This window comes from Rana temporaria, chromosome 1 (genome assembly GCF_905171775.1).
Source record: "Rana temporaria chromosome 1, aRanTem1.1, whole genome shotgun sequence".
Taxonomy (NCBI): domain Eukaryota; kingdom Metazoa; phylum Chordata; class Amphibia; order Anura; family Ranidae; genus Rana; species Rana temporaria.
Window position 1 is genome coordinate 160,412,196 of NC_053489.1, and position 15,886 is coordinate 160,428,081.

General features: G+C 38.8%; 1 protein-coding gene across 1 annotated transcript in view; it reads left to right on the forward strand.

Annotated features, from left to right (window-relative positions):
- ADAMTS19 (ADAM metallopeptidase with thrombospondin type 1 motif 19) overlaps positions 1-15,886 on the forward strand; it is a 278,331-nt gene that overhangs the window by 248,435 nt on the left and 14,010 nt on the right. The window contains exons 18-20 of the mRNA XM_040344988.1: positions 4,288-4,441; positions 10,687-10,822; positions 15,626-15,830. Of these exons, the coding sequence (XP_040200922.1) occupies positions 4,288-4,441; positions 10,687-10,822; positions 15,626-15,830 (495 nt within the window). The remainder of the gene's footprint in view (positions 1-4,287; positions 4,442-10,686; positions 10,823-15,625; positions 15,831-15,886) is intronic.

A 15,886-nucleotide genomic window follows, 5' to 3' on the forward strand; every position in this document is an offset into this window, starting at 1 on the left:
TGATTGGAACAGAGGTAGATTATAGGATAAAATAAGATCTAATATATATATACACATATAAAACCATGCATATATACACATGTACGTACAAACATACATACATGGAAAAACTCTGTACACCAATACTCCAACTCTGTGTGCATATACTGGACCTGCACCCCTAGGAATAGCATAGTATATAAATATATATATATGTAGAGCGGAAAATACAATGATTAAAAACCTGTATGGTATATAGTCGAACAAAATAGACTAAGGTGGATGCCACAAGCTGCATCCCCTAAAAGAAACAGAGATGCTGCAATCGGCTGACTCTAGCCTACCGACAAACCGACTAATTCCATTAAACTACATTCTTACTAGAGTTGGCTTTTTTAACTGATTTTATGAATTTCCGAGTCTTCATTAAGCCCTCCAGGGGCGAGGCTCCCAAGGGTGAAAATCCAATAGGCCTCTCATTTACAGAGCCTCTGGTGTCTCCTGCCCCTGTCTAAATCTCCTCCAATAGAGTTGATTCTAAATACTCTCATGCCAGATGGATCACCTTGGTGTGCTTCTTGAAAATGCCTAGGAACTGGATATTTAACTCTAGTTTTAATAATATCAAATTTGTGTTCACCAATGCGCACTCTCATGGGACGAGACGTGCGACCTACATAAAGGCGACCGCAAGGGCAGATGATACCATATACGACAAAATCCGTCCCACAATTGATAAATTGCTTACACAGGTGGACCGTACCATCAGTGCCAACTTCTGACTTCTTCCTGTGTCACATGAAAATACATGTGCCACAGTTCTTGACGCTGCATTTGTAACTACCCTTTTGATCAAATAGGGTAGACCAAGCATTAGTAGTTTTATTAGTGGGATTTTTGACCCTGCTTGGAGCAATCATGCTTCTTAGATCACGTAGCATTCTGAAAACAACATTGGGTTTTTCTGGGAGGAACCCATTAAGAACAGGATCTTGTTTCAAGATCCCCCAATTTTTCTTTAAAATATTTTGTATCTCGAAGGCCTTGTTGGGTAGAGAAGTGGGTTTGGGAGAGGTCAGAGTTGGCAATAGAAGAGGACGGTAATGCAATACTGTCTGATGAATTATCGTAGAGGTCGACATATTTCTTGCAGGCCATCTCTATGAGTGTAGAATCATAATCTTATTCTTGAAATTTCTTAATGAGGAGCTCACTCTGTGCCAGATAGTCTTCCTTCCTAGTACATGAACACTTTAGCCGACAGAACTGTCCATAGGGGATGTTCCTGATCCATCTGGGGTGATGGTTGCTTTTGGCATGTAAAAAGGAATTGCCCCCACTACGTTTAAAATGAGTCCTAGAAATTATGTTCCCGTCAAGATCACACCTCAGTTCTAAATCAAGGAAGACTAGTACATCCTTATTGATGACATGGGTGAACTCAATTCCAAATGTGTTGGATTTACAGTGTTCAAGAAAGTTAGTTAACTCAAGATCTGTTCCATTCCAGATGATTAGGATATCATCGATATACCAGGCGAAGAGAACCAGGTTGGCCTTGAAAGGATTGTCAATCCAAATCGAGACCCTTTCCCAATATCCCATAAAAAGGTTGGCATAGCTTGGGGCGAACCTGGCTCCCATTGTCGTGTCCCTAGTTTGTAAAAAGTGCTCGCCCAGAAAGGAAAAGTGGTTATGTGTAAGTGCAAATTCAACAGAGTCTGATATAAACTTGGCCTGCAAGGAATTCAGGTCACTAGCTTCTGACAAATAAAAATTAAGTGATTTTTTTATTTTATAACAGTCTCTATGATATTTCTGTATCCATAATAATTTTTTTCCAGTTAAGGCCATGTTTATGGTCAATGGATGTGTATAAAGAGGCCACATCGAGTGAGAGCCATCTAAAGTTAGGCTGCCAGGTGTATTGAGACAGGATGTCTAGCATGTGACTAGAGTCTCTGACAAAAGATGGAAGACCAATCACTAGATCTTGCAAAAAGTGGTCTATGTAGTATCCCAAATTACTGGAGATGCCATCAATGCCAGAGATGATAGGCCTATCTGGAGGATTCATGAAAGAAAAACCTAATTTCATGTACATCAAACGTAGGGTGATAGTACGGATGCACCGGTGTTAGGTGTGCCACCGCCCCGATAATGTAGAATTGAACTAGGGACTAGTGAATTGGTCTTTAAAGGCACAAGATACAAAAAATGTAGAAAACTGGAAAAAATGTATTATGGATACAGAAATATCATAGAGACAGTTATAAATAAAGAATCACAAAGTGAAATTGAGTGGTTATCCATCTGGTCACTTGTGATATAAATTTTTTATAATTATGCTTTCTATTTTAAGCTTTCTATGTTAAAATCATACAATGAATGTGAACTGCGTGTGGTAAACCAGTTGTTAATTGAATTTCACTTTGTGATTTTTTTTTAACTGTCTCTATGATATTTTTGTATCCATACATTTTTTCCAGTTTTCTACATTTTTTGTATCGTGTGCCTTTAAAGCCCAATTCACTAGTCCCTAGTTCAATTCTCTATCTGGAGGATTCACCATGCACCTATGCACTTTAGGGTGCATGCAACGTTTCTGCAGTCATACCAGTCCCTGCATCATGGCTTTACATATTAAGTGACCTTTTATAACATTAATAACAACACTCATGGTGGGGTGTTGGTATTGGCACTTTTAACATCAGTGTTGCCACCACTATTGACACTACTATTGATACGACTTTTATCTTTAATAATAATGATATTAATATTATTACTATTTCCATTACCATCTATGATCATCATTTTTTGTTTAGGCTTGCTACTGTCATTGCCGGTGTTCTTGCACTCCATGGCTGCCTTCCAGCTGCACTCCCCCGTTAGTATCATCATTAGTATCATCATTGATATTTATTTTATATTATATTACATGTACAACTATGTTTGGTGGTAGGCATGCAAGACCACACACATACAGTTGGAGGAGTCTGGGAGGTTCCTCACGGCTCGTTGTCATGGTGCATGGTCATGTGTGCATATGTGTTGTGTATATAAGGGAGGTCTATTGAGGGGTGTCTTCACTGCTGGGCTCTGATGAGGCTTAGAGCTTCGAAACGTGTCAGCTGGCGGTGACCCCCTTCACTTTCTGCATGACTGATCGGAGTGTGGTTCGAGGTCTTCTTACTGCAGCTTATGTCGATTAAGCTTTACTGCATTTCTTTCTACTACACTTGTGAGTAGGCCCTGTATATATATTTTAATGGTAATACACTAGGCTGGTGCACCTTTGTTTTCTTTTCTCTTGTTAATCTAGGCTTACCTGTAGGTAAAAGTGGTTGTAACGGGTTTACAGCCACTCTAACCATTGTGTTGCTTCTGCTTCTACTGTACAGTCACAGGCTGGGGCAGGTCTAAGACACTCTGGGCTTACAGTAAGTGGCTTAGATGATGCTGGCCTTCAGACCAAAAAATACTGCGTGGAAGAGCTCCAAGTCTAAATTGAAAGTGAATATTGCAACAAAAGCTGATTTTTATTTTATCATTTAATGGGCTATTCAGTTATATCTTGGTATTTTCGTGAGATTTCAGTGAATATGGAAAATTTGTTGGAATATAGCAAAAATATATGTGTATGAATTTCTAGCAATAACACATTTCATCTTTTGCAAAGCAAATAAAGAATAAAACCTGCAAAGAATTAAATTCACATGTGCATCCTCTCTCATGTACACAAGATTCTTCTCTAGACAGAGAAACTTAGACTGAATTGCGTCCAGGAAAGGAAACGGAACCAAAAAATGAAAAACATTTCATATGCGTTGCTTATTGTAGAGACAGCCCCGGCTTTCCAAGTTTCACCTAGACTACAAAAATATGTAGCACATATGGAAAAATACTGTTGACAGACAATAATAAGAGCATATTTCCAAATATTCTGTGTTTGAGTACTGATTTTGTATTTATTTTTTGGGATTCCTCTCTTTAATGTTCACCTGTTCACTTGCGACTGTTTACAGAAATCTTTTAAAGTCTCACTGTTTTCCTAGAAATGACAGAGGTTTTTCTATGCCAAATTACACTTTGAGTTAATAAAAATATCCACTTCCCAATAAAATGCACTCAGATACACACAGTAGTCTCAAAGTCTTTCCTGAAGGAGGAAAAAAAAACTGACGCGCAATTGCCAGCATATTTTCCAGTCATCAAGACACTGGAGTTTGCAGAGAATGCCAATGTTCCACTTCCTTGCCTGATCTGCGTTCTCACTTTCTTGTGGGCTTGTTTCTGTGTATTTTGCAGGTGCTGCTATTTCATGACCAGAATTACGGTCTCCATTATGAATATACAATACCACTGGATCCGGTTCCGGAGAACCGCAGCGCAAAAGGGAATGAGCCTTTATACATGTGGACACACTCAGGGTGGGAAGACTGTGACGCTGTGTGTGGAGGAGGTAAATAAAATCATTAATATTCAGGTAGAGGGATATAATTTATCAAGGAAGACACAAAAAAGTGTAATTTAGTGCAAATCCAGCTGCTTTTCATTTAAAAGGGCTTGCAATAGGTTGTGTGTACATATGTGACCCCAGCACCTGCAATCCGGCACACCTAACTATGAGAGTTTTTCTAATTCTGCAATAGATGTAAACTTCATAGATTATTTCTTAAAGTGATAATAAACACACACTCTTTAATTGACATTGTCCCTTTTATTTCTGTATATGGATGATGGTACTATTTTAATAATAATACAAAAAATCTAATTACCTTCTTTCCTAATCAATATACAGCTGTCACATAACCCAGCTCTTTCCCTGCCTGTCTGCAGGGAAACATAAACAGGAGGAGCTTCTAGTCCTCTGCTGCTGGTCACAGCCTTTAGAATACAAAGTAAAAGTAAATAATTAATTGTTATATTAGTATTAATAAACTGTCAACTATCAAACAAATATATATTTTGAATCAAATCTTTATAATTTGCTGGCAATAACATGGTGTGGTGGATTTCTGCCAGTGAGAGGCTATGTCATGCTTCTCCAGCCTGTGTCTTCGAGAATAAGAGAGTGAAGCCTCCATCAATCTACATGTAATATCCCGCTTCCATTGTGTTTACCTGGTTAGTGGGCAAGGAGGAGGAGGGAAGGAATGGGTAGTAATTTGTCACTGTGTATACGTCCACATGTATGACTCTATAGTCACATGGGCTGCTCAAATGTGATAGGAAGGAAATGGTCAGGATAGAAACTCACTGAAAACTGAGCATGTGTAGAGCTACCAACACTGCTCTGCAAAATCCCTAGCTGAATTAGGCACTTGGACAGAACGGGGAGATAGAGAACAGCAGGATCAACCATTTTTTTTGGAGAATACAGAAAACAAATCACATAGTGACTGAGTGAGTATGAACAGCTTTTTTTGATAGTTTTGATGTGGGTTTAATGACACAGATTTAATCAAGAAGTAGACAGGGGACGGTTTTAAATTGGCACAGTGCTACTTGCCAGAGGCGTAACTAGAACCTTCAGGGGCCCAGTGCAGAACCTTCTGGTCCCAGGGCTCTTCTCTCTGAGCCCGGGGATCTTCCCACTGGTCCTGGGGTTCTCTATTCCCATTGTGGGGCCCTTTATTACAGTCCCGCAGTAGGGCCCTTTCACATGTTCTGCAGCAGGCCCCCTTCTTGCCATCTTGGTTAGGGTTGCCACTTTGTCTTCAAGCCAAACCCAAACCTCTTTAGCGGCACACTGCAATTTTTGTTTTTGTAGTGTACACCATACATATATTTTGGGGTTAAATAACATTTATAATCATATGGATTTAATCACAAGTGTCCCCTCTTACACCAGAGTTCACAGAGTTCCCCCTTTACATCTGAATCCAGAGTCCTGTTTTATATCTGAACATGCATCTGCTGCTTCTCCTATGCTGTTTACTTTCCATTTCTAATGACTACATATCCCATGGTACCTTGCTGTCTACAAGGTGGTAGTGACTCCACCTCTCAAAACTCCTCCTTTCAGCAACTCTGTAGATCAGAAGGAAGGCTCTGTGACATGTGTCAGCATTGTCTGATCTCAAGGCATAGTGATTACGTGCCACAGAATTCAAAGGGGCAAATGTTGAGGATGCTCACTAAGTAAGTTTACAAACTTCAATATCGTTCAGAATAATAAGAGTAGGCTACACAAAATTGAAATACAATGTGTAAATAAATATATGAATTTACATTTTGATCATAGACATGCTTTAAATCTGACTGTATGCCATCACTTGCAATGTGAAAAATCCAGCTTTTTAGCAATAGAATACATATTTATCCATGGTGACTTAATTCTTACACAGAAATGATAATACTTTGGGGTGGATTTACTAAAGGAAAATAGACTGTACACTTTGCTTAGTAAATGAGGTAAACCTTCACTTTGCAAGAATACCCAATCATGTACAAGGAAAAAAAAAAAAAAGCATTTTTGCTTGCATGTGATTGGATGATGGAAGTCAGCAGAGCTTCTGTTTATTTACTAAGCTCCTAAGCAACTGCACTTTTCAAAGTGCACAGTCTATTTGGCTTTAGTAAATCAACCCAAAAGTCTTTATGCCCCATACATAGCATTATTATACATAGCTCAGTTAACCTCCCTGGTGGTAATCCCGAGTCTGGCTTGGGGTGAAAATCCAGTACCATTAGCGGTATCCCCGAGCCAGACTCGGGATCGCATCATAGTATCCAGGCTAAGTGTACTTAACTTGTCCCATGGAACCTGCAATGTCTCCCCGCTGTGGGAGCGAGCTGTCTCCTCGCTCGATTCACACAGTGCCCAGAGTGCCGCCGAGCTCCGTTCCCTGCGAAGTTACGACGCACAGGGGCGGAGATTGGCACCGAATTCAAAAAAATTAAACACAGTACACATACAGTATACTGTAATCTTACAGATTACAGTACTGTATAAAATAATTACACACCCCTTTGTCCCTAGTGGTCTGTCCAGTGACCTGCATGCACTTTTATATAATAAATACTGTTCTTTCTGCCTGGAAACTGTAGATTGTCCACAGCAATCAAAAGTGTCCGTTTATGTCAAAAGTGCTTTTAGACCAGCCAGAAAACAGTGATAATAAATTAGAATCACTTGCAGAATAGAGTGATAGTGATTTGTGGCTACTTGCCAGAGGCGTAACTAGAACCTTCAGGGGCCCAGTGCAGAACCTTCTGGTCCCAGGGCTCTTCTCTCTGAGCCCGGGGATCTTCCCACTGGTCCTGGGGTTCTCTATTCCCATTGCGGGGCCCTTTATTACAGTCCCGCAGTAGGGCCCTTTCACATGTTCTGCAGCAGGCTCCCTTCTTGCCATCTTGGTTAGGGTTGCCACTTTTTCTTCAAGCCAAACCCAAACCTCTTTAGCGGCACACTGCAATTTTTGTTTTTGTAGTGTACACCATACATATATTTTGGGGTTAAATAACATTTATAATCATATGGATTTAATCACAAGTGTCCCCTCTTACACCAGAGTTCACAGAGTTCCCCCTTTACATCTGAATCCAGAGTCCTGTTTTATATCTGAACATTCATCTGCTGCTTCTCCTATGCTGTTTACTTTCCATTTCTAATGACTACATATCCCATGGTACCTTGCTGTCTACAAGGTGGTAGTGACTCCACCTCTCAAAACTCCTCCTTTCATCAACTCTGTAGATCAGAAGGCAGGCTCTGTGACATGTGTCAGCATTGTCTGATCTCAAGGCATAGTGATTACGTGCCACAGAATTCAAAGGGGCAAATGTTGAGGATGCTCACTAAGTAAGTTTACAAACTTCAATATCGTTCAGAATAATAAGAGTAGGCTACACAAAATTGAAATACAATGTGTAAATAAATATATGAATTTACATTTTGATCATAGACATGCTTTAAATCTGACTGTATGCCATCACTTGCAATGTGAAAAATCCAGCTTTTTAGCAATAGAATACATATTTATCCATGGTGACTTAATTCTTACACAGAAATGATAATACTTTGGGGTGGATTTACTAAAGGAAAATAGACTGTACACTTTGCTTAGTAAATGAGGTAAACCTTCACTTTGCAAGAATACCCAATCATGTACAAGGAAAATAAAAAAAAACAGCATTTTTGCTTGCATGTGATTGGATGATGGAAGTCAGCAGAGCTTCTGTTTATTTACTAAGCTCCTAAGCAACTGCACTTTTCAAAGTGCACAGTCTATTTGGCTTTAGTAAATCAACCCAAAAGTCTTTATGCCCCATACATAGCATTATTATACATAGCTCAGTTAACCTCCCTGGTGGTAATCCCGAGTCTGGCTCGGGGTGAAAATCCAGTACCATTAGCGGTATCCCCGAGCCAGACTCGGGATCGCATCATAGTATCCAGGCTAAGTGTACTTAACTTGTCCCATGGAACCTGCAATGTCTCCCCGCTGTGTGAGCGAGCTGTCTCCTCGCTCGATTCACACAGTGCCCAGAGTGCCGCCGAGCTCCGTTCCCTGCGAAGTTACGACGCACAGGGGCGGAGATTGGCACCGAATTCAAAAAAATTAAACACAGTACACATACAGTATACTGTAATCGTACAGATTACAATACTGTATAAAATAATTACACACCCCCTTTGTCCCTAGTGGTCTGTCCAGTGACCTGCATGCACTTTTATATTATAAATACTGTTCTTTCTGCCTGGAAACTGTAGATTGTCCACAGCAACCAAAAGTGTCCGTTTATGTCAAAAGTGCTTTTAGACCAGCCAGAAAACAGTGATAATAAATTAGAATCACTTGCAGAATAGAGTGATAGTGATTTGTGGGGAAATTCGTCATTAAACACTAAAAGTAATGACAGCGACAATTCTGCAACTGAGCAAATTTCAGTGTTTTTGATTTGATTACATTATTGAATAATTTTTATTATAATTATATTATTATTTGTTATAATTATTTATAACAAATAATAATATAATTATAATAAAAATTATTCATATAAAAAAATTATTCATATAGTATTCATTTATAATTATTTATAGTTATTTTTTATTTTATAATTTATGATTTTGTGTTTGAAACTTTATCATACCCGGGATGTCTACTAGATTCTGGTTTGGATAGATTTAAGTGAATAGCTCAAATTTCCCACCCGCCATTTATCCTGTGCAGCTGGATACCTGATGTGCTTGGCAACTAGTAATTGTGTTTTCTAAATGATCCTGGATCCAAGGTTCCTTATGGGCCAATTAATGCCAGGGCGTCTCTGGGCCTGTTCAGACCGCTAATGTGCATTACATGTGTTGTTACATTGCAGTGTTGTTCATTCTGAATGGTGCTACAATGCATTTTCCCAGCACATCTGCATTGCATCTACTCAAATCTTCTCACGTTACCACAACCAAATGGAGATGTCAGACCCATTCGGGGGGGTTTGGAGGGTCGTGGTTGAGTTCCTGCACCTATTTTCTGAGAAAAAAAGCCCTGATTATACCACTTGAAAATTATTAGAGATGCCTTTTGGTGACCCATTCACTGTAAAATATACCTATGGGTATACAATGGTAAACCAAGCAGTGTAGCATATAGCATAAATTGGCAGCAGATACAGTATATTTTCTGTTACTCCTTTTAATCAGAGCCCCTTCCTCTTCCTGTCCTCACTTCAATAGAGAATAGGCACAACTTCCTCAAATTTCCAACAGCAAAATGTTTATTGTCCGAGCAAAGTCAGCTCTGATGTATGGGGGGGGGGGAGGCATTAAAATGACAGATCATTAGAAGAAAGATATGTCTTTACAACTTAGGATCTCAGCAATCTGCTGCACATGTAGGTTTACTATAGGTTCCCACATGTACAATTTTTAGCTTTGCAAGGTTTTCTAAAACAGAAAATATTTACTGTCCAGTGATTCATTCATGTAATATTTAGCTTGGCCTTGGAACCTTTTTTTATTCCCTAAGTGCATACCTTATTTCTAGCTGTCTTCTGCCTGTTCTGGTTACTTCATGAATCTTTCCGCTTCCTGACCTACGGTGGGTGAGGTTGAACCTCACTGCAGCACCAAACAGCACTCATATAATGATGTGTAAGTTCTGTTTAATGCAGCATTACAGGGAACTTAGGCTGGCATTATAATGCAACCCAGGGGGCAGCCTAAGCTCATAAACATGGTTGAGTGATGCTGTCCATCATTTATCCTGGAAGTGAATGACAATATGTGGTAGAGGAGTAGGGGCAGGATGAAACAGCATCCTAAAGAAGGTGGATAGCTACTGACAGAACATTTATAAGGCCCTGTTTATAAGTCTACAAAGTCCTCTAGCATAAAATCCCTGTTGTTTTCCTGCTTCTTGAGAGCTGCATGTGACATATACAGCCACCCATCAAAGTGAATAGCTGCATGCGCCCATACTCGTGTAAACACAAATTGGTTATGCATCGGTACCAGTGCAGGTACGTAAGGCATATTTTCAGTAATGCAAAAATGGCGCATTCAAAAAAAAAGCCATACATGTATGCTTGGGTAGAGACCAAAGTACTTGCGACTCGCCAGGTGTGGAAAAGCATCAGCAATTTTACGCTAGCAGACTTTGCAGCCTCTATATGTCTATGTGCATTAGGCTTTACAGGCTATGAATAATTATTTTATATAGGTCATGGTTTATAATACTGTCTTTCATGTGTTTTGTATACTAGGGGAAAGAAAAACAACTGTGTCTTGTACCAAAATTTTGAACAAAAATATAACTATTGTGGATAACTCCTACTGTAAAGACTTAATGAAGCCAGAACCACAAATTAGAAAGTGCAATGAACAGCCTTGTCAAACAAGGTAAATATAATACATTTATCTTACAGTTTAATCATCTTGATTCCTTGAAACTTGTTGAACTAGAACTTCTAATATGCACAGGTAATAAATCCACCAACTTCCTCAATCAGTATTATTTATAATGAACAATGAAATTATATCTATTGTTTCCTTCTAGTTGATCTTGTATATGGTTAAACACAAATCCTATGGTGTTATTTCATGCAGGCTGTGAGTTCAGTGTTAGTTTTCAAAGTTGACTTTACTTTCAAAAACGATCAAAAGTAAAATTAACAGTGAAAATAATCAGATTTGTATTTGTTTAAAAAAAATTGGAACTGTGTAACATAAATATGGGATTAGCACCCCATTAGTTCTAAACTGATAAATGTTTCAAGCACGTTCAATATTCACACCCTCACTAAGGTATGTCTCAAAGCAATTTCTTCTCTGGGGGGCTGACCCTGCATTGATTTCCTTACTGTGATAAGGAGTGGGAGGAACTGCCCATATAGTAGGGACTGTTCTAAAGAATTGATCTTGTTACTGCAGGATGATCTATGTAATGGCCTGTACACACGATCATAAATACCGTAAAGGTCGTACGAAAAATACCACTTTCTAAGTGATCCTACGATAATTAGTACACAGTTTTCGAGAGCTGATCACAACAGTTCATCCGATATTATCCGATGGGACAAACACAAACTTACGAATTTTTAGTATGTCGTACGAGAATTTGTCACTTTGATAAACTCTTTACTTTGCATATAATACTAGCATACAAAAATAAACAGATGATCATTTGTCCGATAATCTCATTGTGTGTACCACCTTGTCCTTAATGACAAAAGTAACAAAAACAAAAAGCTCAACCACACAGGAACATAAAAATCAGAACATGCATTCTTATATTGTAGCAAAATATCAATTTATTCAACACACTCAGATGCAGGTGTATGTCCCTATAATTTAATTTCCTACACCTCCTGGGGTTTATAGACACACCCAGGGAAGATATGTTCCTCAGCTACCCTCTCTAAACAACTCAAAGAGGCCACACCTGCTAAGGCAAAGATAGCCATGAAAAGTTATATATAGCCAGGTGCTGTCTGGCAAAAAACAAAAAAAACATGCAAGTGAAAGATTGAAGCGACCCCAATTTGAAGTTCCATGAAGTGTTAGAAGTAGCCATAGCAATTCAGAAGCAGAAATGTAGAAGGCTTCATGGGAGGTGGTCATGCAGTAATTATAGTAAAGGATTGGCTCAGCTCTAGACATAGTCCTGGCTCCCCATGAAGGCAAACACAGTATTGGTAGCAGCCAAGGTGGGCAAGGTCACCATTCCTTTGCTAATGCTGTCAAGTTACATAGTAAGGCCATTTTTAAAGAGGCTGCCCCAACCTTACACAGTAGAATATATGAAACTAGCCAGGAGTCAATAAGTGGGGCAGCAAAGTGGAACAAACCCCTATCCAAAAAACAAAGATGTCATAATCAAATATTCTGTTGTGTATAGATGCTTCAAATACCTAGAGATGTTATTTTGGTATCAGCTCTCAAACCATTACCTTGCTAGAATTGGTGTTCCAGTAATACTCTCCCAAGATGAAAATAAGCCCAGATATTTCAGAAGTCACTGCCTTGGAGAAATTAACAAGGATAGTATCCTGATCTATTAAGATGATATAGTGGTTGTGACAATTTTGAATACTTAGATGCTATCTTGGCCTAGCTGCACACAATTGTGCTGAAAGCTCAATATTATTATTATACAGGATTCAGTGCTTTACAAAATGAAGGAAGACAGTACAGTTATAATATAATTCAAGACAACAGGGTTAGGAAGGCCCTGCTTGTTACAATCTAAAGGGAAGGGCAAACAATACAAAAGGTAATAATTGTGGGAGGATGAGTTGTTCAAGAAAGTAAAATGCAGTTGTTAGGCAGACACAGGATAGGCTAAACTGCAAACTACAACTTAAGTAAGCTAGAGCTGTTAGCCTTGATGTGGACAGTTACTGAACGCTTTAGTAAGTGCCTGACAGGAGCCAAGTTTAATATCTGGACAGAAAACAACCCAGTGGTGCATTTCTAAATGGCTAAAATTGGCACTCTGGAGCAACACCTGTCAGCATGCCCAACAAAGTTTGAATTCTCTTTGCCTTATCACCCTGGAAGGAGCAACAAGACAGAAAATGTCCTATTGCAGGACTCACTAGCCAGGCCTCAGCAAGTTGTGGATGAAGAAGGGGACTTGACTAGAGGAAGCCTTAAAGTATGCCTTAGGTAAACCTTATCTATGTACTGAAATAATATAACTGAGCAGAGAAACAAAGAGGGGATCCAGTGGTTGCCACCCTAATAGAGAAGATATTTTTACGCATTGGTCCAGTCTGAGGGAAAGTTTGAAGCTACTACCAGAGAGCAAATAGTTTTGAGCAATTGGTACCATATTATACTGAGGGATGATATTCTGTACAGCAGAATAATGTTAACCCATGACTCATCAGTGACCTGGCAGGTCATACTATCAAGGTCCAAGGTCCTGAGCCCATCCTGTGGCCATTTGCTCATCATGCTCAGATGCAAGTGCAGGCCCCTTTAACATTAAGTCCATAGTACAGGCTACAATAAATAAAGATAATAACGTAAAATAAAAAATATACAAAACAAACATACAATCCCTTTAAGTAGATAATATAATGGAAGTTGGGTAACCGGTATCAAAAGGCTGGATTAACCACTGATATGGTAGTCCTCATGGCAGACTTTTGATAATCAAATTATTTTATTCAGTCACCAAGGAATAGACAAGTATAAAATCTATAAGTTTTTTTTCAATTCTACTGATAACATATCGAGTTATATAATTTTAAAGTAGAGCTATGGACAAAACCTGAGCTGCTAATATGATTAACAATCGATTTATCCTTATGCCTTTTTCATTATAAAAATGTTGATCCTGCCAGCAGGACTATTCTTAATGCACTTTCTTTATTGGGTGATAGTGCTCCCCTCTGGTTGTAAAGTTCTGCAGTGCTGTTGTTACTATTGTGCCAACAAGAACTACAGCAAAATGATGTCAGTGATGGAGCCATCACTGGTGACTGACCAGGCATTATCTAGGCAATGGGTGTCTGGCAACATCTAGCCTATTTATGGCTAATGTAGTTCCAGGAGAAGCTTTCAGATTCTAAGGAAATTATGTGCAAACTCTGATGCAACTTGCCTAGTTTCTTCTCCAGCATTTGGCAGCAGGTACACACAGGGTTGCCAAAAGTTGTTTAAATGTAATATTAAGGTAATGCTAAATATTTTATTCCAGGAACAGTGTTGCCCGATAATGGCATGTAAAAAATAAGTATGAAAAATGGGCATTCAGATATACTTTAATTTGGTGCATATTATTCAATGTGTCAAGATAATAATAGTAATGTAGGGTACAAAGTATGTAATCTAAATGGCCAGGATCTAGGGCAAATCCGTAAGTGTTGTTGTTTTTCAGAAAGCTGGCTTATTGACTGACCGGCTAATGAAGCAAGACTGAAGGGAGACCAAGTTATTTTTCACTGTCATCCACCTTTGCATGTGTTTTTAGCACAAGCTTAAGTAACAGCGTGAGTTAAATACACAAATTCTAGAATGGGATTTGGGAATATTCACCAGAATTCTTTTCAACCCCAATGTGTTATGCAGCTGCTACAATCAATAGAGGATAAATAGCCACAGGGATCAGAGATTTAGTGAAGTTAGTGTGGGGAGCAGGTGTCCATATAGCTTTCATTGTAAAAAGAGGAGGCACCTCCCTCCAGATGTTGTGCTGTAGTACAGCAGATAGACATAAGGGATGTTTTCAGGATCTTGTATAGCAGAGTTTGGCAGAAACGTTACTGCTGGTTAGTATGCTAAATGCTACTATGTGCAAAGGCCAAGTGTGTATTTGCATGTAATGTGAGCGTTTACTCATAATTTCGATCAATGCATATTTAAAAAAAATGCATTATATTTAAGTAACACTTACAATGTATTTTTATATGCAATCCAATCTCTATAGAAAGAAATGTGCTAGCTTCTCTTTTGCCCCATTGACTATACTATGTAAGAGGCTTTCTGTTGCATGAAGCTTTCTGAAGGAAGAACTACCAGTGTTATCCAGTAAAGCCAGCCAGCAGGGTTGACTTGTATAAAAAATAGATGCAATATATTAACAGTGAAATATTATTCTTGTAAAATAAAAAAATAAATCTAATACAAAAAAGGTAATGTTGTACAGCCCAGTCATTGGCCTGCTTTGCCTGTCTACAACTCTAGAACTGCCAATGCCTCTTGCATGGCACCCAAAAACGATGCCATTATACTTTAAACCCCACCCCACATTAAGTGACATGAAAGAGTGAAAGAGGTGGGAAGGAGAGCATTACAACTTTTCACTTCTTCCAAAAGCAGGGAACTCCTATTGTAAGCTACCAGTAACCCCCTATAGTAAGATACGTGAAGGTAATTGTAAAATAGTAACTTTCAGTGGTGTGTTATTTGCTATGTCTGCAGATATTATTTTGGAGAGAAATACAGTACATACAGATTTAGTGGTATTCAGTGGTTAAAAAAATAAAATCCTAATATCAACTCCTAATTAACATTTCACAAATGTAGTTAATTGTAAATATATATTTTATGTTTTTAAAAGTGATGTTAATAATATTAGGAAAGTGTAATTGTAGCCTAAAGTTACAGCATATTACTGTATCTGCAATGTGTTTGTCATGTTAAATAGAAAGATGCTTCACAAATTCAAGCTTTTTAAATGTGTTTTTTGGTTAGATGGATGATGACAGAATGGAGTCCATGTTCAAAAACCTGTGGTAAAGGAACTCAGAGCCGGCAGACAGCATGCACACAACAGCTCAGAAATGGAACTCTGATCACAGCTCGAGAAAAAGACTGCCCTGGACATAAGCCTGCATCAACCCAGCGCTGTGAGGGCCAGGACTGTATGACAGTGTGGGAGGCCGGAGTGTGGTCTGAGGTGTAGTAATACACTTGAAGAACATAATTAGAATGGATCTGTTTCAATTTAGTTAC